The following is a 27,979-nucleotide window of genomic DNA, read 5'->3' as shown; positions in this document are numbered from 1 at the left end:
GACAAGTCATATCTATACGCATTTTACATCATTATAATACTTTGGTGTTTCTTTGACGTTGCAGGTCATGTTGACGCTCTTGTTAGTCTCGTCATTCTTAGTCACGTGTAGTGCACGTGCAGCTAACGATGTGGCCGCTCAACCCCGGAATATTGGAAGAGGTAAGTACAACAAAAATATATTTGACGTAAAGCATTTCATTCTATGGTATTGGGATTTTCCCTGTGGGATCTTTAATATGTGACATACGATATGGTAATTAGCAGTAATTTGTGCCGTACATATTTGATTTACATAAACCTTCATTCGGCAGGGTTATCTTTCAGGGCAATTTTTCGCTTTGGAAATTGTTCATGTCCTTTATCCATTATGTTATACTTTAGCAGAACACTCAATGTCTTCACATGTCGTGAAACATAAGAAGGCACATCCTAAGTGAGCATATAAAAATATTCAACTAAAGACCCATGAACAATAGTGTCAAACCTATTCGTTCACTTCATCCATTTCTGAAAAAATATTGTGTATGTAACGATATTGTATCAATTCAAAGTTATTGTGTAACTGGTAAAGTAATTTTACAACCTTTACAACACCTTTTACAACACCTGTAGTCCTGGCATCTTCAAATCATTCATGAAGTTTATTGAAATCTTTCCAAAACATCAACCCCAAGTCAATAAGAAGTCAGCGCAACTCAGGCGCCGACTTCAGATGTCCATCACTCGGCAAACCAAAGCACACGCCGCTGGCAAACCAGGTCTTAGTTCAGCCGTCGTAAACGCAACAGTTTCTCAATATGGGACCTGAATAAACGCTAGAGTGCGTGGATATAAAGATTATGTATCTGAAATGGTTCAATGAGGACGTTTGTTATTTTGGTTGCTAACCTAAACCATGCTTTGTAAAAACACTTCAAATACACTTTTTAATTACACTTTTTTTCAATAGCACGGTGTTTCAATATTTAGAAGCTGTTTTGGGCGCAATCCATTTTGCTAATTTGTACAAATGATCGACCACAGTTGCTCAGGACGTATCCTGCTTCAATGCTTGTACTCCGAGTACAACATATAGACAGTTTTCAGGTTCGCAAAGACGATGACTTGCTTGGAGATACAAATGACATTCTATAAACTGTCGTGGAACCGATTCAGTTTTAAGCATCATTTTAAGTTAAACAGTATCATTATTTATAAATACTATGTGGTATGTGCTATCTATCAATTTCAACGGTCGACGACGAATTAGATATTATATATCATGTATTTAAGACTTAAATGGAATGGGGTATTGCAAGTTTAAGAAGTATAACCTCCAAGTAATGTTTAATAGGAGTGATAAGAAATCTTACCAGACTGATTAGGATAGCACCATCTTACAACTTTTATTCTTTTGTAAAAACATTTACCTGAGAGCGCCAATATACTATCAATATGTCATTTTAAAGAAGACACCCATTCTACACTCGATCATACCCACATTCACGGAATTAAATCTAAACGTACTTCGTGACATGAACATTTGTAAATATCAGCACACTCTTATTATCACTAAACCTGTAAAAATCCAGAAAAAATCCAAGTAAAAACAATAGCCATCTGAGTAAAACCTTGGCTATGTTCAGTGATCGACCATGTACAATGGTGGGTCACTGCGTGTGTGTGGATTCCCTGGGGGATTTGAAAATCAATGCAATTTAAATATGAAGAAAGGTTGCCAATGCTGTTGAATTTCAGTGAACCTATTCCTCTGCGAGAAACGACGGGTTAACTGATCAAGAGATTTAAGAAACAACTGAACAAACTTTCAACACTTTTCGACGTTTTCCCGCGGGGGTACTTCTCGGCCCCTCGGTACCTATCTCTCGAGGAATGTCGCCCCTCGCCCAAAGCGCCGTAAGGTGTTTCGCAGAGGGTCTACCTACGTCATACGTTCTTTAACACAGTCAGTCTAGGTGTACTCTACCATAGAACATGCCAAAGTAAAGACTTGCAATTGTAGGCAGATGAGCTGTAAAGTTTAACGAGTGTTAAAACGTTTTATCAACCCGGTGATCTGAGTGCGTTATTTAAAATAACTATTGGTTGGTGCAAGGCAAAAACGCCACTATGGCTGAAACATCTACATATTAGGATTTGATTTAACTTAAACGAAACAATTCATTCTGAGAGTTTATGATATTATTGTACCATGACGTAAATATGATAATGTCAATATTGTTTCAAAATCGAACGTAATGTGAAATAATTTTTTTGTGTTTGCATTATTCGGACATGAATTTTAATATATATATTTTATAACAACTTCATGCGTGAGGAAATTTCTATAACGTATCGTATATGTTCCGCATTTTATTTGAACGCGACAAAGACCCACTTATATCGATTCAAAAGGTTCTAGGGCCTTCATATTTGTATTTTTGTCACATAAAAGAAATTAAATGGCAGCAAAACAGTTCATGTATCTTAAAAAGAAACATACGCGTAAGATCCACAAAGCTGACACGCCATGCTATAACTGAAATACTGTTCAAAGCGGCGTTAAACGGAACTCACTCACTCTTAAACACTTTCAGTATTATAATACATCACAAACTTTATTTATAATTCAGAAGTATTATTATTGCATATATGAAATCCCATAATTAAATAGAACATAATAACTAGTAAGATGGTAAATTTCCCACATACTGTATCGTTATTTTAACTCCAAAATCTCGTAATATGCATGAACGGAAATTTTTTTATACAATAACTACCATCGTCATAAACAGATGCCAAACACTTTATCGGTGTACCTGCTGAAGATGGGGGTGTGTACCGTGAGGGCATTCTGACTCACCCAAATAGCACTGTAGGTCCCAGGATGATGAAATTGTGGGACAATTCGTAGAATCCTGAAATCGATGTTGAAGTAAAGAAGACAGGGGTCTGGGGGGTTGGTTTCCGGACGGCCTGAACCCATTTACCGTAGGGTCGATTGTTCACATAATGCCTCACTTGGGCTGAACAGTTCTTAAATTTTGGTTTTAATTATCACTCTTGCCTTCAACAATGAGGGCTAAACCAACAGAATACTGTCGTGTTTTTGGTGAAGAATGAGAACAACATTGTTTTATTTTCGCGAACATGTGGTATTATCACTATTTGAGAGTGATTCAAAAACACATGTTTTATGATACAGTCGCAATCAGACAATCGATTGTGCTGTATGTAGAGATTTAATATGATTATAAAAATGGTCTTGTCGTTTATATTTACTGCCTCATTAGAACCCTTAATATAATACATGCACACACGATTAAATAATAATCTTTTAAATAATTTAGATAATCTCTTTTGTCAAAAGAGGAAAGATTATGTTGTTAACTGTGCTGAAATTATGTTTTAAATGAATCTACATGGACATATGGGTACGCTGTGTTACGCTTCTAATGTCACAGTAAGTGATATATTTAACAAATGTTTCTGCAAATGAGCAAGTTAATAATGTGCCTGGTTTGGTGATACTGGACGTGTGGTAAGAACGAAATAACTAAACCGTTTTTTTTGAGAAATTAACATTGATCAATATGATAAACGTTAGAGTTCCTTCATAATTGTGTTAACAAGGTGGACATCTTGATTGAGAAAAGTAATTTCCTGTTTGCATTGTGTCTTGTCCTTTTCTTGGCGTTTCTTTTCTGTAAACACAGCCAAAATCATTGTTGAGAATGAACTTTAAAATAGATAAGATAATAGTCATATTCTGACACGACGACTGCAGAGATATTTCAATTATATCCACGATATGTGATGGTACCCATTCCTCTTATTGCCGTAAATAAACACAGTACGACAAAAAAGTGGACATTGTGAGTCATACAGTGTCATTTTTGAAATGTCAGTATACGTTCTGCTTGCTGAGCTTTGTATATTTGTCAACATCTCAACTGACATCGATAAATGAATAGTTCTGTCCGCATCTAGAAAAAGGTCAAATTTGCACTTCGGAAAAACATCAAACTATGTTGTGTTTCCATACCTCTGGCATTTGGATCCTTGACACATAGCTCCCACATGCATTGGTTCCTCTTTAGTTTATTTACATTACAATAATTCCTCATACGTCAGAATAATGCTTCCCCGTGTAGATTCAAACTAAGCTAGCACTGTCCAGCACTTATCACTTCAATGCTATTTCCTCCTTCCGAAATCCTTGAAACATTATACCTCAATATCGGCCACCGGGCTATTGACATTTCTGCTAGATTAACACAACAACAATTCAGAGTGTTTCGAACCGACATTTTCCGATAATTTTTATAGCAAATGTCCCTCCAAACACCGAGTGCAGTGTACAAAGGACATATATGGGCCTTCAGAAACTCTTGAGGAATTTCTCTGATCGAAATGATTCTAGGTGAATACAAAGAGGACGAAGACTTGTCCATATCGTCAAGTGTGAATTCAAGTAATGCCAATATTTAGCTCCCAATTCGCATAAAGAGGATATCAAACACGATTTCATATCAAGAGGCCGCTAAATTGTGTAGTGTGGAGACACGTGATAGCGTCATTTCATGCATTTGGTAAACATTTTTCAGGAAACGTTATAAATCAAGAAAATAACAGGGTATTTATTTCGGTTTATGAGATCATTGGAGGTATCCTTATCACGTCTGACGAAGATGATATTGCAGGGATAAAAGACATATTCTGTTATACGTCAGGCTATTGAGATTCAGAAGGTGAATACCTGCACCGCTGCATTTGAAGTCGATTCTGTGAAATCGATTATTAAAAGCATTTTTTTTTTAAATACGAGTTTTTATCTCGTGAGTTACAGACGATTGCTGAGGTGTGGGTTAAACCGACCTTTTCCGTCAAAGATAAGCTTCATATTTCCATTCGCTGTATTAAGAAAGCGTACGACTACATTCATCATCTATTTCAACATGTTATATGGTAACGGCGTATTCTTAAATGTAAATGTGTTCCTATGGAATGGAATTCGTGACAAAATCTTTTTTTAATTTATAACTGAGAAATAAAAGGTTTAAAAATAATTTTGACAATACGTCCTTGACGAAAACCTGGTGTCGTTAATGATTTTCTGTGATCCATTCAGATAATTTTCTCCGCATTTTGCCCTTTACGCCTTTACTGTTTTGTCGGATAATCAAGACTGGAACTTCTCTGGCGTTGACGTTATATATTTACATGAATCGCGCTCAAATGAGAAAAATGTCACACGATAGTTCCTGCGGAAATGAATATGAATTGTCACGAGAAAGTACCGGGACTGACAGCTCCAATACTAAAGACAAACGTCAATAGTAATGTGCTTGCCTGTCTTCTCTCTTCCGGGGCCAGCCAGGAAACACACACACCTGAACCAATTTCAATAACTCAGATGATCAACACTGCTCGGAAACAGTGGACAATGACTTTGCTTCGGTATGTCGCTTGACTACTGGCCAACATTTAGTACTGGAATAATTGATCTAACTATTTATCGCTTTCCCCTTTACGCTTTATGAAGGGATTCTTTCTTTCTCGATCTGACGCCAATTCCAAGTTTTGATCTAGACGTAATAATGAGTTTCTAGAGGAGCCTGATAAATTGTCCCCATGTAATTATAGTAATACATTACCACATATTTTACCTGTAGCTACATAATATAACTTGAGTTTGCAGACTAGCAAAGATGTTAAAAGGACTTGAATCGAGTTGGCCGTGACTGCTGTTTTCCCACACACTGATTCCCTAAAATATGACATCAAAATATAAAAATCCAGAGAATATAAAGTCTACATTATCCACCGAAACAGATTCCATTGAGGGTAAAAGGCAAAAAAGCGGTGAAAATTAAATGAATGGATCACTGAAAATCAACTTTTCAGATTTTAAGGGTATTCATCGACGTGTCTCAGGCACAACAAGAAACAGAGGCATGGCTATGAAAAATATCTTTTTGTTAGAAAAAAAATTAATTATCAAATCAAATATATTTATAATCTGCCTCGAAATAGAAGTTTATACATTAAGGGCAACGTTTGCGGAAGAAAAATGGGAGAAGTCAAAATAAAAAAATACTACATTCGTAAGATAATTAGAATATACCAAATAAAGTCGATATACGTTTAGTCAGTATCTGTCTTATATCATTATAGACATTCACACTGATATTTAATGTATGAAATGTAAAAACTATGAACAATGCGCATTCATTCACATTGATACCTTCATGTGATAAGATAAAGGAGGAAGGATAAAGTGTCATTTCGACCAGTACGTAATACCTAACGTTCTGGTATCGTACTCATCGCTTGTCTGTAATTCGTCACAGTGATTTAAGAGTCAGGTTTGGAATTGACGATACCGGATATCACAAAGAAATGTAGATAAAAGAAAAAACATCACCAAATCTTAAAAACACATGTTTTCTGAACTTCTTTTACCAGTCTCTAACAAAGATCTTTAATTTCGACCTGTCGAGAGAAGCCACTGCAAACAAATATGGCCGCCATTTAAACAGGAAGTAAATCTAGGGGAGGGGTTTGCGTTCCCACATCACACATGGCGTTTTGACTAGGAGCTCTGTCGACAAACTGTGGTTGTCCGTTTTCACCGCTGGAGTAAAGAACTTATCCATTTAGTAAATACTGTTAGGCCCCCACCAGCCAGGGCAGGCTGACAATTCGCTATCGCCTTTGATAGGCTAGCGTATTTTTCATCTTTGGAGGGTGGCTCGTCTTGTACTTACAGAACGTGCCATTATAAGATTCTTCGTTACTACGCTTGTGTTTGATAGTTTGGGAACGCCCTTTGTGTTGTTAATAAACACTTGGAGACAATAAGGAAATCATGTTTGATTTTGATTTGGGGAAATACTTCTCCTGGTCATTCGTCTGATTTAATGGGATGTCTACAGGATCAGCTATTTCGTGAGGTTTCTCGTGTTCAACGTTTATTTTTGAATACAAAGCTCCACTTCTGAAACATTGGTATCATATCACACAAAGACATACAGTGTTTAACATCAAATGGGTGTGTTTAAACTTAACATGATATAGTTGGAAGAGTACAATCTATTTTGCTTTTGGCTGATATAATAAATATCTTGCTTGACAACGGTATAAGGATCTATACCGAAACGTCGCAATTTTACAGTATTAAAGAAGTTGTTATCCATAAAATTGTGTCTACCTTGAGATAATAATAGATTTACCCTCTTATATTTATGTGTTAACGTTTAAAATGTACAGACAACGTAATTTCTTTTAAAGATCAAATGTCTTTATTAAATGTGAAAACCGACATAATCATACTAACGGATGTCAAATGTTCAAATAGAATATTTGAGTATTCACATAGCGGTCTCGATAGGACGTGTTGTAAGGGGTATATCATCATCATCTGACGACAGTGTTTAATGCCAATATTGACCGTCATGCACCTTGAGGGTGTGAACGTTGTTTGAGACAACCAATATTTACATTTTCAATCGGTAATGAAAACACCTGGGCTAGTTACGTAATTGTTGACTGTCCTTGGTGCATATATTTTTATACACATATTGGTAAAGATAGGATAACCATACAAGCATTCTGCCTCTACGGATGAAACTGAAAGGTCATAAAGGCATTTTATGAAATAGTATTATTCAACCCGTTGGCTTACTTGTAGCTTTGTTTGTTTTCAGATCCCATGTTTAAGAGGGTATGCTACTACACCAACTGGTCCCAGTACAGAAAACAGCCGGCTCGCTTCTTCCCATTCAACATCGACCCATTTCTCTGCACACATCTGATTTTCGCTTTCGCCAAGATTGATTTCAAGGGTCAACTTGCTCCATATGAATGGAACGATATACAATATCCACGTAAGCGCGAACGTTTTGAATTACTGTATATAATCTTAAACTTCACAGTTCAACATTTTAATGTGTTTAATAGTGATTCCTAAACACATTCTCATTATTTAGAAGGATTCGTACAATTAACTGCTTAAATACGGAAAAGGCTTTTTAATACAATACGAATCATCAATTTCAAAAATATATCAATTTCTTTTTTCTATTAATACAATTATGTAATTTACATTTGTTTCGAAACATATCAATCCATTGCATAATTACCTGGATTACCAATGGATTTCAATGTAAATTAGGCACAGTGGCTGAGAACATTAACGGTCTATTACCTTCATGGGTCGGTCGGGTGGTCAAAGCGTTCGCTCGTCACGCCGAAGACCCGGGGTCGATTCCCACGCTGTCATATTGTAGGAGTAAAACTCAACCTTCTCACTCCTTATTTCCACCATTGCTTTCCAGATTTATACAAGCAGTTTACTGGCTTAAAGAAGAAAAACCCACATTTGAAGACCTTGTTGGCTGTCGGTGGGTGGACGCATGGTTCCAGACCTTTTACAGACATGGTAAAGACACCAGAAGGACGGAAATCCTTCATCGAACAATCTATTCAGTATCTGAGAGCCCATAACTTTGACGGAATTGATCTTGACTGGGAATACCCTGCTAACCGAGGCAGTCCTGCAGATGACAAGAAGAAATTCTCCCAACTCGTAATGGTAATTACATTTCTCACATTATATTTCCTACTACCAAAATTGTGTCCTTGTTTCATGTTGCTTATAGAATTGTTTGCTTTCAATCGCATAAGGCACCGCAATTCTCTTTGCAGAGTTCTGCCCCTTAGGTGTGCCAGAAACCTATGATCGTGGGTTGGGTCCCGGTTCGCCCTGATTAACTTTCTAGTTTTTAGCACTATAAACGTGCTCGTTGATAAACGTCTGAGACCTTCATCACATCAGCTTCACTTACCCATGAAGCTACCAACCTCTAATACGGTTTAAAGCGGCTTTAACCAAACTCACTCACTAATTCGGTACTTCCGAAAACGTTGTCTTGTTTTATTTTACTCAGAGAACAAAAATGCACTCTATAGTTCACGATTTCTTTTGTTCAAGTAACTAAAAATCTCTCTCATTGCTTTTGAAGATCAGTATGATATAGTTTTGTTTGAACTAATTTCTTTCACGTGACCACCGATGGCTCACAGAAGATGAGTAGCATTCCTTCTTGTTGGTATTTGTTATACAGTAAAAAAGTTTATTGAAACATAGTATGTCTATCCAACGGGAGAAGAAAATGCCAATTATTATCTACGCAATATGTTAAACGTATTTAAGAGCTGGGAATGTATTTACCTATCTAGTTGCATATGTATACAAATAGAGTTTTACGTTCTATTTAAAGTGACGTTGTTGTGCGCATTACTATTAGTCTCATTGCATTTAGTACTATGGGCCATGAGGTCAGAAATACAACAACAAAACAATTGTCAGTTTGTCATTTGATGTTAGAATTAGTTAGCATTAGTCTAGTTGGAATCCAGTGAGACAATTTGATTTATTCTGTCAATGGTAGTGGAATTACAAGGTGTGGTTCGTACCAGTATTAGACTTCTACGTCTTAAGGCCCGTACACTGCGAACACTGCATAACACGCTTTGATCTCACTGTGTTCAGGAACTGAGAGATGCATACGAGCAAGAAGCTGTGAGGACGGGAAAGGAGCGTCTACTGGTGACGGCAGCAGTTGCCGGAGGAGAAAAGATTGTCAGATCAGCCTACGAGGTGCCAGTAATCAACAAGTAAGCAACCATCAACTAGTCAGTGGACATCCGCATCTAATCTAGACACATATATTGTGCTAGTTTCATATGAACGTTCTCATCTGCCTGTCTATTCTGATATGATAATCACACACACCCAAGCCTACTTGATATGCCGGGTGGACTGAAAACTAATGTGTTTGGATGGTTTGGCTGCTCGCCTCACCTCCTCGTCTTGTCGCGCCAACTGAAAATATATTGTCTCAAGCAAACATTCCAACCCGCCCCGATTAAATATAAGTCTGACTCCATACAACAGGCAGTTGTATTCACGTACGTGATTATATTATTGATTACGCTGTAGGAGAGCACCCTTTTTAATATTGACGTTCCTCTCGTAAAATATCAAATAAGTAGTAGTAGTAGTAGTAGTAGTAGTTTGCAAGCCGTGAAGATCCAGGTAGAGAATAGGTCTTCAGCAACCCTTGCTTGCCGTAAGAGGCGATTATGCTTGTCGCAAGAAGCGACTAACGGCATCGGGTGGTCAGGTTCGGTGACTTGATTGATGCATGTCATCGTATCCCAATTGCGTGGATCTATGCCCATAATGTAAATCACTGGGTTGTCTGGTCCAGACTCTATTATCTACAGACCGCCGTATTAAAGCTAGAATACTGCTAAGTGCGGTGTTAAACAACCAACAAACAAACAAATGCAGATGGACAATTGTCGTTTTGTTTCATTACGTGTGTTATTTTTCAGATATCTTGACTTTATAAACCTAATGAGCTACGATCTAAATGGAGCCTGGAGCAAGGTGTTGGGTATCAATGCTCCCCTCTACAAATCAAACACTGTTGACCCTGCGATCAAATCGACGAGTGTGGTAAGAAGCAGCAAGCAATATGTCATATAACGTCACAGAACTGATTTTAATCCCGTCTTGTATTATCAATACGCTGTAAATTTCCAAAAATGATATCGAAATAAATGACGTCAATTATAAATCACTAAGTGAATGGGCATTAGTTTCTAAAAAATGACACTTCAGTAAGCCATGTTTCGTTTTTTACGGTAAACCAAACTCTTGTCCCAATATTGATACGATGATGTGACAGGTAGCACAACTTTGGCCTGAATCATCTACTCTACGAAAGGAATCAAAGATGCACCTCGCGTCATTAGGAACAATAATAACTAACTTCCGTATCACATCACCACTCTCTACTAGCATTAGGAGAACATTTAGAAACATTCTTTATTTAAACCTAGGATGAAGTTGTACAGTTGTGGCTGGACCTAGGTGCCACCCGAGACAAGCTAGTGATGGGTATCCCCACCTATGGCCGTTCCTTCACGCTCTGCTCGGAGAAAGACATCAACGTTGGCGACAAGAACTGTGGAGCAGGACGCCCTTCACCCTTCACAAGAGAAAAGGGATTTGTCTCTTACTATGAGGTAAGTTTGTGATGATGTTTAAAGGGGACTCCTCATTCTGAAACCCACTTTAAGTCTTGGTAATTGGAGCCATGTGTAAAATGAGTAATTGTTTCTGTGTTATTATGGTAATCGTCAACTGTTAGAGTTGTATACATCATACATTTTGTATACGATATAAGATAAAAGTCAATTTTGTTGGAATTATTTGAATGGATCAGTGAAAATCAGTGATGTCACTCGGTGTTCGCGAAATGGGTAAGCATGACCTGCTCTACCGGTAGCACCCGCCTCTGACACAATTTGCATAAGAAAGTATGTGTTGTTGTCTAACGCCGCACAGTCGCACTCCTGCTCTAGGACGGCGGCCTGTAAACAATGAAGTCTTGACCAGACAAAACACACAACGTGATGTTTAAACGGCTTGTATAAACTTTGCTGGGACTTTCAATTTGTCCGAGCAGAGTCCGCCTTTAATATGTCAAGAACTTTGCATGATGACTATTTCACTAAAATTTCGTGAATAGTTCTTATGGTGATTTTTGTATTGTTATTGTGATGGTTGGTGTAATTGTTCGTGTGTACTCTTCTTTTCTCCCAACACAGAGTGTCATTATTTACGAACATCCCATTCAGCAAAAATGTTTCAATGTTATTGTCTAACATTCATGGCAACAGGTGAAGTCTTTATGTTTCTTTGCGTCAAGGAACAAATACAGAATACCAAAATAACCTTAGAAACATGTGGCTATCACCGCGAAGCTAGTTTAGTCCATGTATGGTGTGACATTCTGTCTTAACTCACTGGCATTTTGCATTCATTTAAAACAACACAACCAGAATTGTTAACACTGACAGTATGTCACGGAGTTTAGCTATTTACCTCTGATAATACAAAACAGAATACTGTCCTCACTGCCTCCGAAATGACTCTTGAGTTGAGCAAAAAACATTTTGCCTACAACTATGTTTCAGTCAAGGTTTCACTACAAAAGGCTTTAAGTCATTATGGACTATATTCAGAGGGAATTACTAAACGTCGTTTGATGATAAGATGCGCGATGGTGTTGTCATATATCTAGATCCAAACTGGCAATTAATTCTGAATGAAAATTGTGAGTGGTAGGTTCTACTGGTAGAGCATGGCATGCTTACCAATTTCGTGAACACCTGATGTCATCACTGATTTGTACTGATTCATTCATATGATGTTTAACATGTTTTGCTTAGATATTTGAGGCTGATTATTCTCTGGCTTGTTGAATTCTGAATTTGGCCTGACAATTGAAGCTCGGTTTCACTATTGTGCACTGAATTTTCATCAAGTCATTGAACCCATAGCTTTCTACGGTATTAAAGTGTAGGGTAAATTATTTTCATGAATATAATAACTTTTTCAAACATTAACTCGAAAATTGGCACGAAATTCTGTAACTACCCCAGATTTCTTTTAGAAAGAGTATGAAAAACATACTAAAGCCACACATACTATATTGGCGAGAGCGAAATTTTCATATGGCTTTCTGCTCGGACCACCTTACTCACATTAATTACTGCCATTCTTTCATCAAAAATGAATCAAAGATATCTGTAGGAAACTGCCTTGGTTCCCTATGCTGTTTCAACATAAGATGACAGAACTGTAGATATGAATATGTAAAATAGCCTAGAAAGTTAAGCACATGGGATCGGCATATGAGTGTAAGACCTGGAAGTGTATTTCCCTATCCCACTTGTGTTTCAATTACTCACACTGTCTGTGATTGTCCACTGATATACGTTCTTATTACAGATGTCCAAGTACCTTCAACAAGACTGGACACGGGTATGGCTAGAGGACCAGATGGTGCCGTATGCCTACAACCTCCGTCTTAAACAATGGGTCGGCTACGATGACATTCAGAGCGTACAGCTCAAGGTACGACCCGTACGATGTTGATGTATTAAAAATTGGAGATATAGCTTTATAACCAGGGAAACCTAAGCATTATCATTATAAACAGAATGACATTACAGTCAGGGAATTTTGCATTGCGGAAATCCGTTCTGATAGAGACATGGCATTATGACCAGGGAGGTCTGTATATCTAAAGATTATAGATAGATAATGTACGATTTATGCAACAATCGCTATACAATTCTTTATTATTATAAACCCCTGTCATTAGAAAATTTATTTCGTGGGTTCCACTGAAGTGGTAAGCGTCTAAAACCTGCATCATTGTCGTGCTACATCAAGCCACCTCGCAGTAATACAACTAAAATACTGTGTTAAGCCAAACTCACTCAGTTAATTACATTAGTACAATAAGTGAAGACTATGTATATTGGTGCATCCCTGAAGCCAGAAGCATATGACCCCAGTTTACCTTTGGCATATTTGTCCCTAGTGACCTGCATCACTTTGGGCTTTCTTGCAGACATGCCGTGATAAAACTGATATACTGTTCACAGCGACATTGAACCCAAAATTCCTCAGTGCAACAAGAACACTACGTTGTATGTTCACGTGAAACATCAGCTGAAAAACTACTCAAACAAATTATGATCTAGAAATGTTATCGTTTCCCCGTCAAATACACATAAACAGGATCTGTTTTCTAGAATCTGAATCATAGTATTCTGAATCATACATTTCCATTTGACACCTACATTTAATTCATGCGAAGTGCAATGCTGGAACATGAGAACAAATTCCATTGTCATTTGACACCTTGCTTTGTACACAACAATGACGTCATGTGACGTACGTCCCATTGTTTCCGGAAAATACAAGAAATATCTGACATGGTTTTTCATAATCGTTGGTGCGCCCAGAGAAGAGGAACACATGCATTTGTTTAGACAAATCAAAAGTCAACAAAAGTCACGTTTTGGTATGGATGAAACATTTGGCCAATTCTGACCTCAAACACATGCCGATGGTCCGGCATACCTGGACTAGTGTCTGTCAACTAAAGCTACCATAACTCACATTTATTGCCTTTCAATTTTAGAAAGAAGTTTTTGTTCAATATCGGGATTGACACTGGCACGTGAGACGAAATCTGATTGATGAAATAGTTTGGAAAATTGTTACGTCAAATACAACTGATTGGCAATATGATTGTCATTTAAAAAGAACACAGGCTTCATCTGTTCCTCATTTTTAAACATGTGAATGCCTTAAGCCGGATGATAACTTTGTCTATTGTTCAATGAAGTCATTCCTTTCCTAAATCGAAATGCCTTTGGCCATTCCCTTTTACTTTAAACGTTCAAGTATTTCAACATACATACGTCTTTCACCGGGCTGAGATGTTTAAAATTTCCCTGAAATAACTTACGAGATTACCGATTTTTTTATTTCTTTTAAAATTCAATTCAAATGTCACAAGTCTTTTACATATAGCTTCACGTAGACAATTTTCTCCTTTTAATCCATGTGTATTGTACAAGACATGTTTCAAAGTCCTATACATTTCAATCTGCTGGGCCACTTTTCTTATTGAGAGTGTAAAACAGCAGATTGTGGACATTTTTAGACATGTACAATTTGTCAACATTAACGCTACTAAGTAATTGCCTGATAGGGTCTTCAAAGAGATTTGACAATATCTTGGAATGTTAAGATTATTAAGTAGTTTTTCCTATATATCCATGCGGTCTACCTATTCTGTTTTGTAAGTTCTTATCTTGTTCTCACGCATGCATAACGTAAAAATGCTTGCCATATATTAACTTCTTGTACAATTCTACCAAGTTGGAAGGCAACAAATTGCAAATAACATCTCATATTTACTGCTACAGTCCAACATTGCAAGTGCTGTATCATGACCGTGTTCCACTTACAAAACAGAAGGGACATTATATTAGAAGATAAATAGTTACGTATGTTACGTTGTCTTTCAACGACTGGTAATTCATTTGAAACCGACGCCGATACAAAAATCCAGCAAACAAATTATAACAGTAGATTGAGAATACATACTTCACATGCTGGTGTACAGCCATTAGTTTCTTGAACTCCTTTGAACTCACGCCATTACTTTTCTCCAGGCACAGTACATCAAGCATCGTCAGCTGGCAGGAGCTATGGTGTGGGCTGTGGACCTGGATGACTTCAGTAATCTGGCCGGACGTGGTGAAGTCTACCCACTTTCCAAGGCCATCAGAGACGTTTTGGAAGACGCTGACTATCCCGCATTCACCCCACCTCCGAAAATCGCAACGGTAAGATTATATATGTGCATATATGTAAAAAAATACATGCATTCCACAACACTACTGCCAGGGCAATATGGGCAGTTCCTACACATTCAGAAACTTGTCGCACTTCCTCCATTGCAGTTGCCGGTGCTTCATGGTATCTTCACATGATATGTTTCTTTGTTAATAAGCTAATTACTACCGTTTTGTGCGTAATATATTTGAGATTACAGTGTGGCACCGATTCATGCTTTGAAAATGGAAATATGTTCAATGATACGCCACTTCTCTGCTTGTATCAATATAATGTAAAATGATTTGTCTTTTGCATTTTCAGACAAAACAAAAGCCTAAATCGACGCAAAGACCAGGGAAGGACACTTACAAACAGGAGAAGGCCGTAACAAAGAAGAACAAAAGTTCTAAATTTAATAATTTGAATACAGTGAGAAAATCCCCCTTTAAACCACCGTCCAGGAGGACCAGCCGAACATGGACTTCAACGACAGCAACAAGACGACCAACAACGCACTCTGTCACCATACTAAGGAGGACTACTACTAAGGCGACTCCAACGACAGTTATAACAACACCTACCTCACATCCAACTACCACAAAACCACGACGCTCCACCCATAGAGTAGTCATATCCTCCAGAAGATCGCCATACAAGAAACCTGTGAAACTTACAAAGCTATCAACACGTCGGCCAAGTGTTTGGCAAAGAGTAACATCAACATCGACAGTTTCTCCGAAGTTCACTTCAACAAAACGTACAAGCAGACCTTCTTCCAGACGTACTGTAAGAACGGCTAGGCCCACTAGGCCGTCATACAGACATACAAGCACACGGAAGCCATTTTACTTGCGAACCAACCCTACACGGCCAACTCAAGCTAAACGTGTGACACCATCACTGCCCCCAGTAATGTCCTCTTCACCAAAATATCCACAATGGGTTCCCGTTGTAATCACTACAAAAGGAGTAACACCCACAAAACTGCCAGCTTTAAAGAAATCATCACATGATCTGAAAATCAATGATCATAAAAACTCCCTGTTATCCAGAAAGATTACACCCAACGAGAACAGTAAGGATAAAGTTGTTCGGTTTGGACCTAAACCTTCTCATAGGAAGAGTCCTTACACTCCTCCTCCCTCCTATCTGGCAAAGCAGGCTTCTTTTCCTGGCTCAGGTGTTGACCCTTCAATTGCCACCAAAGTTTCGCAGCCAAAGTGGCCATCTAAGAAAGTCATCAACATTTTCCAAAAGTCGACAATGAAAACTTCCATTTCGAGTTTTGAAACGGTTTCCTCTCCTGAAACAACAATCGTGAATGTGAAGAGAGTCACCAAACCAACCAGAGTGAATGTTGTCAGCAAACCGTCAGCCGATGTGTATGAGCATAACCTTTTGGAAAGTATTCAGAGCACGACTCACAGGGCCCGTTTCAGTTTCAAACCATGGACCAGATCAACAATATCATCAACAACACCATCAACAACAACCTCTACTTCTACAACTACCCCATCAACGACAACATCACCCAAACCCACTTGGAGACCACCGTATTCATTTAAGCCCTGGAGTAAATCGACATTTAAACCAATGATTTCTACGATATCCATTCCCAAGGCAAACGCTACAACTGTTGAGAATACGACTGAGACAACTGTATCAACTACAACATCTACAACTTCTTCATCAACAACTTCCACACCGTTAACAAGTACATCTACAACGCCTTCAAGCACAGTGACTTCAACCACTCTTCTTTCCACAAGTAATGTACCAAGAACATCCCGAAGGCCTCGATACTCCTTCAAACCATGGAGCCGGACTACACTCAAAGCAACTACCGCAGGAACAACAACAGCCACAGAACCAATACCTACAACCGACACAGGAATGAGAGCTGCAATGTTCAAACCAAAACTGAGTGCACCTACAATGACTTCAAGAGTGAGTACATCCCTTCCCAAATTCAGGCCTTGGACGAGAACAAGTCAATTTACAACAACATCTCCAACACCTTCATCTACGAAGGCTTTCTTCCTTTTCGCTCATCTTACAAAGAAAAGACCAGCAAAACCAACCACAACACCTTCTAGGAAACAAACTGCTAGACCTACAACGAGAACCACAAGGCCAACTACTAAACCAACCACAAAACCAACCAAAAGGCCAACTACTAAACCCATCACAAAACCAACCACAAGACCAACTACTACCCCAACCACAAGGCCAACTACTAAACCAACCACAAAACCAACAAGGCCAACTACTAAACCAACCACAAAACCAACAAGACCAACTACTAACCCAACCACAAAACCAACCACAAAGCCAACTACTAAACCAACCACAAGGTCAACTACTAAACCAACCAAAACACCGTCCACAAGACCAACTACTAGACCATCCAAGAGACCAACTATTAAACAAACAACTAGAGCCACCACTAAACTAACGACTAGATCAACAACATCAATTACATCTCCACCCACAACATCAACCTCAACCTCAACCTCAAGACCAACACTAGCAACACGTAGGATAACGCCAAGACCACGGCCCTCCACTAAGAATTCAAGACAATGGAAACTAACAGCAACACCACCGGCTATCGTCAAAATAATAAAAGAAAAGACATTCCCAATGAGACGAACAACCAAGGCTTCTAAAGTAGTGACACTACCACCCAGGAGAACTACTCCACGATTTAAAAAGAGACACCCTGAAATTAAGTTTACCCAAAGAGGACCTACAAAGAATATAACATCCAGCACCCCAGACCTGAGAGCTGAAGCAGATGGAGGGTTTGCAGCATCTTCATGGTCGACTGATATGCCAACAGCTCCCCCAACATCAATCGGATCTCGTAGTGTAAATCTGAAACAAAATGACGGTGACCTCGATTCCGACTATAGACGAGGAAGGAAATCTACATCTCCAAGTCCTACTGGACCACAAAAAATATTTGCTTGGATGACAGCAAAAACAACTAAATCATTTAAGGTCAGTGGAACAACTACGAAAGCCACATCAAAGCCCAAGACCACTCCATTGACGACAACGCAATCGACGGCATCACCTACTACCACGACGCCTACTACTACAACAACCGTTTCCACTTCAACAGCTCCTACAACGACTTCAACGTCAGCTGCTACGACCAGAACTAGTACTCTAAAACGAACAACTCACAGTCTGATGGAGGCCGGGCTTGGGCTTGACCATACTCACCCAAATGTCAAATTTTCGTCCCTAAGGAAGGGTCCCAGGAAAGGTCTCGTCAATAACAGACGTGGTATGCGATTCTTTAAAAGACCATTCATTAGAGTAACACCACCAAGACTTGCCACTCCTCCACCTCCAACTGATGGAGCCTATGTCCTCACTGTTCCCAAAACCAGTGACTGTGACCATAAGAATGAGGACATCAGGCAACCTGACGTGCAAGGGCCATATGACAACCAGCGCAATCAGAGACCATTGATAATGAATACTGATTATATTCAACCAAGACCAAAATTGAGAAAACGCCCACACCACGGCTTCGTAGTTGAGAACCTTAAAGACAGTCTCTACAGGAGGCAGGAACAAAAAAGGAATAACTATGGCCATAATTATAAGATCACTACAAAACAGACAAGACCTCAAAGACTTTACAGCACAAATGTCAGATATCACGTCCCTTCGCGAAATTCTTTCAGACAACCAAGACCACAAACTGGGTATAATATTCCATCACGGAAGGTAACACAGCCGCAGAAAATAGTCATCGATTACAGAGTTCCTGGAGGAAAGTTCGACACAATTCAACAGAATCTGGAGATAAAAGCACAAGAAAAGAAACATATTATGGAAGCTACAGAAAAAGAAAACTTCAATAAATTTGCCATTCCAGGTGAGTACCAAATAAATGTCCTGCTTAATAGGAAATCATGTATGCAATAGCGACATGGCTCCAACTCTTCTCATCAGACAACCAAATAATGTACCGTACATTGTGTCCAAACCATGTATTTACCGTGGTAAAGATCAGCCACCGATCAACGAGTATCCCACAAGCGTGCATATCAAAGTATTAATAACAGTATCCTTTGACCCTTCTATTTCATATAAGTATAAGTGGAGGTTGGGTAGCCTAGTGGATAAAGCTTTCAACCTTCATTCCGAATTCCGGGTTCGATTCCCTACGTGGTTACCAGTTTCTGGTGTCCCCAGCTGTGATATTGCTGGAATATTGCTTTAAGCGGCCGGCGTGAGACCATACTCACTCATATTAGTAGAGCCTTTGTCTTTAGTGTTACAGATTATTAAATATTTATATGATAAAATGCTTAATCACTTTATTAGTTTAATCTAGTACATTCATTATGAAATTTAATTTACTTTTCAGAATTCCGATGTCCATCTGTGTTTGGAATATTCCCGGACAGAACGGACTGTCACAGTTTCTATCAGTGTGTGTGGTTTGTGCCATTTCATCATATGTGTGGTAAGGGAACTGTATGGAACGATACCATGAAAATCTGTGATTGGCCGCAGGCCGTTACCACGTGTCCAACGTGACGTCACAGGAAGGCTCACGTGAGAGCCATCTGAAAAAAACTTTGGGCAAACTCTGGGTTTGGTAAATGTAAATAGTAACTTGTTTATACGATGATATTTTATCAAATGTTGAATATATTTTATACGTGTATATAATTTATACTGTTTTCATTACTTTTATCAGAAGAAGAATGCATTGATATTGCCATTTTTATCTTCTTGTGAATAAAATATTCTTTATACGAAATAAATGGATTTGTGTAATTGTTTGGACAAGATCCGAAAATTAGAAATACAGCCATTCTGACATCAATTCTACATCAACACTGATTATGACACAAGGGCAGCAACATACATTGTAATGGTTGGTTTTCATCTACGTGATGAGAATCTTGCTTCATTTTGGGGTTTCAGATCACATACAGATCCATGCTACGGGGTAATTTATCCGAAATACTGTTTAAGTCGATGTTAAACAAAATTCACTCACTGACGTGAATGCTACATAATATTTAACATAACATATACTTGCATATGTGCACGGGTTCACTTTCCTATTATGTAATTGGCAGCACACAATGTATAAGGATTATGGTGCGGAGCATTAACATGATTGAAGCGTAGGACATATGACATTTGCCACGTCTTCTGCATGGAAATATATAACGTCAACGCCAGAGAATAACGTGTTTTCATTATCTTCCCAAACAGATTCCTTTAGAAAATAAAAAGCAAAATAGAGGTGAAAATTATACGAATGAATCACTAAAAATCAGTGATGACACCAGGGCCCACTTGCACAAAGCGATCTTAGCGCTAAGACTATTGTAAGCCTATGTTAAAATATGGGAGTTGCGATCATCTTAGCTCTAAGATCGCTTTATTCAAGTGGGCCCAGGACATTGTCATTACAATGATGTTATTAAGCTGGTGCGCGAAAACGTCATTATTTGTTATTTTAACCTTAAGTGGCATTTCATATGAAATTCTGACCTTGTCTGCGCGGAGTAAGGTTTAGTTCAAATAGCGTTCAATCTGCGTTAATAACGTTCATACATTCAAGGAATAACAACACTCAGTGATTATCTTAAAAAGCAAAACAAGGACAAAAATATGAGGCAAACGTTACAACATATACGGCCTCGGTAAATCTTTCAAAAAGTTATATCGTAGACATGTGAAGGACATTTCCACAGATTTCTTATGAATATGGAAAGTTTTTTGTCGCTTTTTGTTTAAAGCAGTCAGGACAAAAACAGAAATCAACAGTCATAACCACAACAGAAAATAGCATCCTCAAATCACTCCGAGTCCTTGCCATAAAATCCGGTTCAAGTAAATATGTACACTTTCAGACAATATGAACAATTTCTTTTTTATGATGTAATCTGGACAGAAGACACACTCTACACACTGAAACCCTTCTTGTATATGATCTGACAGCACATGCATTCAATAACAAAATGCAAGGTGTTTCTATTACGTTATCTACAAGGCTATTTGTGCACTGTTTACTTACAGACAATGGTGAGCAGTGTTGTTAAACAAAGGTTGGCTAACAGAGATGCTCTGACACTTACGTCATCTGCCTTATTCATAATGTTCTATTCATTGAATTCAAACGTAGCATTTGACAAATAGATCAGCCAACAGCAACATAATACATCGATGTTCTCCAACACGTGCACACGGACCCTGGTATATTTCTTAAAAGAAATTAACATGGCTTTATTGACAACCATTGCATTGTCCCAATACGAACTCCTGACATTTGAACTCTTACAAGATACGTGTGCACCCTTGCCATATACTATGCCAAACATGATCATGAGTGCAATTCAAAAACGGATCCATAATGTTAGATTGTGAGCTGGACATATGGCAAAAATAACACGTGGCATCACCAAGGATACATTGAACATTGACGTTTTTCATCCATACAAAGAAACAGCTGATGACAAATACGTTTGTCTTAAGCTAATTTATTATTCATATGTCCTGTTTGATTACGTGTAGTGTCATCATTGTTTTTAACCTGCCGTGATTGTGATCAAAAGAATTGAGACATGGGATCTGTTTTTCATACAGATGCGTCAGCCCGTTAGATGTTGCGGAGTAACACGATTATTCTACAAAAACATAGACAGATTGCATTGGGTGATGCTTCCCACTACACTTAGCAAATTACCATTTATATATTTGTCAGTAATCAGGTCTGGGCAAGACAAACCGTGATTGTCAGAATGAACAACAACCAACGCTGTACGTAAGATGATACGTTCAGAGACCGAAACGATCTTGGCGCCATTACTGTCGTAACAACTATTTGTGACATCAGACCTCAGCACCTAAGTGTTAAATTCGTTTCGTCTAACGGGCTCTGGTCACATAATTGGAACAATTCGGCCCTTACTACAATGGGATACTGTTGTACTATTCTGGCCCGGAATTCCAACAAGGAGAAATCGGAAAGGACCAATGACGAGTGCTGGAAAACTCAAGTTTAGTGATGGTACATTGAGTCTGACCCCAACATACGCTTAGTCAGTATATTCCTACAGCTTACACGTAGTGCTTGTTGAAAGAACTGATCCACAGAGAATATGTGGATACAATGAGCGAAATAGATCACTATATTATATAATGTTAAAACAAAGTCACATGAATGTTCGTGTGAATTTGGTCGTGCGCATTCATGCTGTAATCCTCCAGTAGTCGGTGTATTGCAGATAAACCCTCCAATAGTTAACAACTAATGTTCACCCTCCAATAGTTAACAACTAATGTGCACCCTCCAATAGTTTAAACTCCATTAGCCGATCATGTCAGTCGAACCGTGTTTGTGAACTTTGATAGACAAAACGTAGAAACGCACCCTCCCAATTAGTTAAGGAACTACGCCCACCATTGGTTTGCATGTACCAGTCGACGTTCGCACGTTTCACTGCAACACATAACCACAATAGTTTGGCAGGCTTTTCTTCTGCAATGAACATGCCGCCGTGATATAACTGAAATTCTGTTTGTAATAAAGGCGCTAAATCCCAAATACACGAACCGTCCTGTATTTGTGTTAACACTATAAAACTACCATGATTTCTGTCCTCTGAGGTAAATGAAACGGAGACACATTAGAAATTAAATTTATTTCAGAAAGACAACGACAAAGTTGCCCCATCTGGTAATACGAGTTTCATGGATTTTTTTGCTGCACTCTCGGCTGTAGTTGTTTCTGTTACTGCGACTGTTGACGTTTCATCCAGAACCGCTGTAGGTGTCAACATTGTCTCAGCCGATTTAGCATCAGCAGAGGCGGTAGATACCAACGTTTTCGAAGGTGCGATAGCGGGACCAGAGGCGGCAGATGTAACAGTTGCAGAGGCTCTCGATTTTCTCTGAATAACTCCGTCTACTCGGTCCTCCATCTGTGCAGATGTTCTCTGTAACCAAAAGTGTTGTGCGAGTTTAGAATGCATGTTGGACGATGTCAAATGATAAATCGTACTTTGTTCATACAGTAAAGATTGTAAGAAATATCTCATTAAATAACATCGGTTATCATCTAGTTTAATGTCACAATGTTAGAAATGCATGTTTACAGCTAAACCGTTGGATACTCATTCATTTGTGCACCTAAATGTGTGAAATAGACTATAATCACGGGGGGGGGGGGGGGGGGGGGGGGGCATGACGTCAGTGACCGGTCACCTGACAGGTACAAAGCTGACCTAGATGACAGTCAATGTATTGGGGAGTCTCCATAAAATATAAAGGCAAATATTATCAAACCGAGCGGTTTTATGAGAATGGGACTGAAGTTAGGAATCATAAAGTTATCATTTAAAATTGAAACGACTGCTTCCCGGGAGAAAAATGTCAAATCTTTATTAAAGTTATCTTTATGTTAGGATGAGAGAAAGTACTTTAAACGTTATGGCATAAACCCTGGTTTGGCTATGTACATCTAATGAAATATGCATTATGGGAGTAGGTTTTAAATAATAGGTGAGGCGATGAAAAGAAATAAGAAATTTAACTCACCCATTTATCGCAACATTGATATTAGCAACCAATAATGAAGCATTATTTTAAACAGTAAAAATATGTGCTACAAAACTACATTTGCATCAATTTATAGTCTGTTTCAGATTTCCTTAATTTCTTTATTTTCCCCCATATTTGAAGATATACAACGCTCCTGCAAAAGTAGAATATTTTGGATAAAGCTTCCTCCTGTAAATTTACAATTAGAAATTGCTCATTAGAAACATAAAAATGATAAAACCCTAGGCAGACAGAGCATTTATGATTTAGATTAGGTATTTCAGTAAAACTTTAAAAATATGATATTGAGAGTAAAGGAGAAAATTCAATTTTTAGGATTTTTAGGACTTGAGATCTATACGACACATCTAGAAACACCAGTGAATACAAATACCTTGTAGCTACGGATAGCCAGAGATCTGTGTCCAGTGCGTTCGGCTATCAATTGCTCGTCCAGGCCGGAATCGTACAGTCTAGTAGCTGCCGTTGCTCGAAGAGAATGATTAGTGAAATATCCTTCAATACCAGCTTGCTTGAAGAGTTTGGAAACTGTTGCACGTAACGGGTGCTTCCCGACGGGAATATCGGCATACCAGACACCCTCCTTGACGTAGTGCAGTGGTCGCAGGTAAAATGCGTTGCATTTACCATTGTTGGGTCTGAAATATACATTGCAGTCAAAAATTATAAGAATTTGAAATCGGGATTCACACCACATAAATTAAGCAAAGATTCATATGTACTTTAAGCGCGATTGTTGCTGTTTTTTAAGAGAAAAAATTGTTATTTTTTCACATGCAGATCAATTGCAAATCACATAATAAACAATTTGACTGCAACAAACTGTTTTAATTTCAATTCTATGCCTAAAAACTTACCTCAGAGACATGTATTTGCGGTATAGTCGAACTGGACATCGCTGTGGCAGTTCAACGTTCTCTGACACTCGAATGGTCTTCCTTGAACATTTTCGACTTTTTAAGCCGCCTTTGTTTGTCTTAGAAATGTCCTCAGTATATTTCAAATAGGTGACGCCACTTGAATCTTCTGTTATTTGAAATTGAGAATTGGGGCCCACACGTAGATTCCTGTGTTCGTCTCCAGCTCGAAGTGCACAGTTTAAGCCAATGAGATAGACCAAAGTGTCTAGCAACTTTTGAGGCGTATCCTCGCCGAGCATACCCTTCTCCCACAGTATATCCTCTTGATCAACTGAAACAACATTTGCCTGTCTTTTCTCAATGCCAATACCCTGCTTAGCTAATGACTTCATGCGAGCATCCAAGACGTTTCTCATTCCCTTGAAATAAGGAGACTCATAAACGTTAATCTCGACATCATGTCTTCGGAGATAGTATTGCAATGACGCAATCAGTTCATATAACGTATTTCCCCGATATTCTTCACCTTTTTGGTTTCGTACTTCTACCAAGAAACGCATGAGAGTTTTATTAAGATCTGTTTCACGATGCGAAAGGGCAATAATGTCGGGGTTTAACAAGACGTCATCACGTAACCCACGTGATTGTCTTTCCTTGACCCACGCTTGGAAGACGTTGAGGGCCCACCTACTCTTGTTTTCTGTGTTCTGAGAAAAAGCCGAATTACAAAGACTTTGAAGATCCTGTTCTGACACAGGATTGCTAAAACGGTTAGGAATAGGACCTGCGTTATTTCCGGAAATACCGTCTGCGTCATCAGTGGTATGAGTAGTAATGGGAATTGGTATGGCCTGGGGAATACTTGCTTCTACTTGTTGAGAGAGTTCCACCAAATCTGTATCATTTCCAGAGAACTCATCTGATTCCAAGATATCACTTTTACCAACATCAAAATCTGGTACAGCCACGTCAAATGTTTCAATATCAGTATTAATAAGTCTTTCAAAATCTGAGTTAAATTCTGCCTGGTACGAGCTCGTAAAACGATTTTGTGTAATGAAATGAATATCGGAATCGGAATCGGAATCTCCCATGTTAATCACGTACAAAGACTGAAAGCGAATTGAGAAATCGCACGTGCTTTTCCGCGCTCTTATAAGACGAGGGCTCCAATAGTTTTGCTCGAACTTTAGCGCGTTCATGCGCGCAGTTCCTATCGATTCGGCATAAACAAGAACGACCCTCCAATATATATGCACGTGCATATTGGGTGGACATTAGTTTAACATGTATTTTGAATGGGACTCTGTTTTAAGTTGGATATGGTCCTCAAAGTCACGATTATTTTTGCACGTGAAGCAAGTTCTCGGCCTGACGGCCTCGAACTCGCCCCACGTGCAAAAATAATCGTGTCTTTTCGGACCATATCCTACACATAAAAGCAAATAATTTATGTGAATGCTAAATGGGTCGTCGCGATATTATGCTATAGAATGAATCATATTCATGATGTCAATTTTTACCCACAAGGATAGAAGTGTCGTGTGTATTAACGTTTAGATACTTGCACCATTTTAGGGTCTCTCAATGTTGAGTTGTAGTAATGAGACGACAGATTGCGTCACACGTCACACGATATGATATGAAGTCATCCTTTGTTTGCAGTGTCAGCCGTTGGCGTCATAAATAATATTAAGTTATCTGGACGACAGGTTGACTTTAATAAATTTTCACTGAAGGGTTGAGATTCGTACGTCTTAATTTGATACAGGGCATAATACATACCTTCATGTCAGAATTACGAGATATAATTGGTCCCCGCCTTATCTTCATAATAAACGATGTATCCCGCCTTGGAGGGAATATATTTCTCAGCGGGAAAGTCAGGCTGCACGTGGATTTCTGAGAGGTAAAATAAATCCGCACGCTTTTTTCCCGAGTCACGTGACATAGCGCAAGTTAACCTCCGCTCAATCGAACAGGTGTTTTCTATCAAATTTGAATTTGTTTTAATTCTTTTACAATGTCATATTAAAACATATCGGTAAGATACATTCGTTGTAGCAGAACTACTCGGGGTACATAGGGTTTTAGGCGTCCCTTATAACTTAAAATATATAGAATAAACTTATAAGATATAGAATAACCTACTGGGTACAAGGAATTACGAACTATATATTCATCGTGCACGTGAATGAAGTCCTGGTTTCCTGATTTAGGTAGTTACAATTAACGCAACGAAATTTACATAATAGAAATCATAAAATTATGCGCATGTTGACAAACGATTTATCCTGACAGCATTAAATTCTGACAATTAAGCACCACTCGGTATGTAACTCCTGCTAAACCAAAGCCCGTCTACCAGGGAATGACCCGTCGTATTTTGCCTGGAACATTTGCATAACTTCTCGACACCTGATCAACTGTTGGAGACAAATCCCAATCAGCTTATAACTACGTATACACGGAGGATACATAATGCAAATGTGAATATCTCCTAAGGACGGTCAAACTGAACAGACAGACACTTCCTGTTGTATGTAAATCGCGTGAGCGGCTGTTGCTACCGCTGGGGCAGAACATGCCTAACCTTTTCACGGACAGCTAGTGTCATCACTGATCATCCTTTTCAGTTATCCATTCATATAATTATCACCACTATTTTGTGTTTGTTTGTTTGTTTGTTTGTTTGTTTGTTTGTTTGTTGCTTAAACACCCCGCCGAGCAAAACTCCTGTCAAACAATCGAAACAACCTTGTGATCAGTATATAGAGCAATGATAATTTCAACACATTATATTTTGTCTATTTTTGTAAATAAAGTCGTTTAGAAATCAGTATCAATTCACAAGATTTCGCATATTGTACACTTGAATAGTTATTAATTTCCGAAATTACAAATTGTCACCATGCTGGATATAAGTACAAGCCATGGCGCCCCGAAGGAGTAAACGAGAGCTGCAGTCCAAACCATTTGCATCAGCAATAGTGTTTATGAAACATCGGCCAAGTAAAAGTAAATTCAAAATGTCAACGCGAGAGAATAATTAGTTTTGATCATCGGCCGAAACAGAGAAATAAGAAATGGCGTTATTTATTGTACCCTTTTAACACGTCTTACATGTGTGAATGTTGAATGTAACTAGTATCAGGGCCTAAGTGTGTGTTCTCGTTGATTACTACGTAACTATATCAGCCACGAAGTTTCGATGTATCACATGTAAAGGTGATCATTTGTTAGTGCAA

At 38.6% G+C, this 27,979-nt stretch overlaps 2 protein-coding genes across 2 annotated transcripts; one reads left to right on the top strand and one right to left on the bottom strand.

Annotated features, from left to right (window-relative positions):
- The first annotated feature begins 67 nt into the window (after positions 1-67).
- LOC139463413 (mucin-2-like) lies at positions 68-19,827 on the top strand. The gene is made up of 10 exons (XM_071244671.1): positions 68-161; positions 7,691-7,870; positions 8,321-8,577; positions 9,538-9,662; positions 10,386-10,509; positions 10,896-11,081; positions 12,853-12,978; positions 15,099-15,272; positions 15,586-19,159; positions 19,655-19,827. The coding sequence occupies exons 1-10, from the start codon at positions 68-70 to the stop codon at positions 19,825-19,827; spliced, it is 5,013 nt and encodes a 1,670-aa protein (XP_071100772.1).
- Positions 19,828-22,955: 3,128 nt separating this feature from the next.
- On the bottom strand, positions 22,956-26,522 carry LOC139463590 (uncharacterized protein KIAA1958-like). Its single transcript, XM_071244862.1, has 5 exons — positions 26,517-26,522; positions 24,729-25,843; positions 24,245-24,509; positions 23,166-23,246; positions 22,956-23,093 (listed from the first exon to the last, which is right to left on the bottom strand). The coding sequence occupies exons 1-5, from the start codon at positions 26,520-26,522 to the stop codon at positions 22,956-22,958; spliced, it is 1,605 nt and encodes a 534-aa protein (XP_071100963.1).
- Between the last annotated feature and the right edge of the window lie 1,457 nt (positions 26,523-27,979).

Source organism: Haliotis cracherodii, unplaced genomic scaffold (genome assembly GCF_022045235.1).
Source record: "Haliotis cracherodii isolate W230 unplaced genomic scaffold, xgHalCrac1.p SCAF_16, whole genome shotgun sequence".
Lineage (NCBI taxonomy): Eukaryota > Metazoa > Mollusca > Gastropoda > Lepetellida > Haliotidae > Haliotis > Haliotis cracherodii.
The sequence above is the reverse complement of the archived record's forward strand: the minus strand, read 5'-3'. Positions and strand labels throughout refer to the sequence as shown.

What these genes read in the sequence shown, in the direction of transcription:
- LOC139463413 (XM_071244671.1), top strand. Translation starts at nt 68, where the DNA reads ATGTTGACGCTCTTGTTAGTCTCGTCATTCTTAGTCACGTGTAGTGCA. An exon ending in ACCCCGGAATATTGGAAGAG is followed by an intron (nt 162 to 7,690) that starts GTAAGTACAACA and finishes GTTTGTTTTCAG; the next exon opens with ATCCCATGTTTAAGAGGGTA. An exon ending in GAGGTGCCAGTAATCAACAA is followed by an intron (nt 9,663 to 10,385) that starts GTAAGCAACCAT and finishes GTTATTTTTCAG; the next exon opens with ATATCTTGACTTTATAAACC.
- LOC139463590 (XM_071244862.1), bottom strand. An exon ending in TGGCTATCCGTAGCTACAAG is followed by an intron (nt 23,247 to 24,244) that starts GTATTTGTATTC and finishes TTTTGGTTACAG; the next exon opens with AGAACATCTGCACAGATGGA. An exon ending in CTGCAACTGTTACATCTGCC is followed by an intron (nt 23,094 to 23,165) that starts GCCTCTGGTCCC and finishes AAATCGGCTGAG; the next exon opens with ACAATGTTGACACCTACAGC.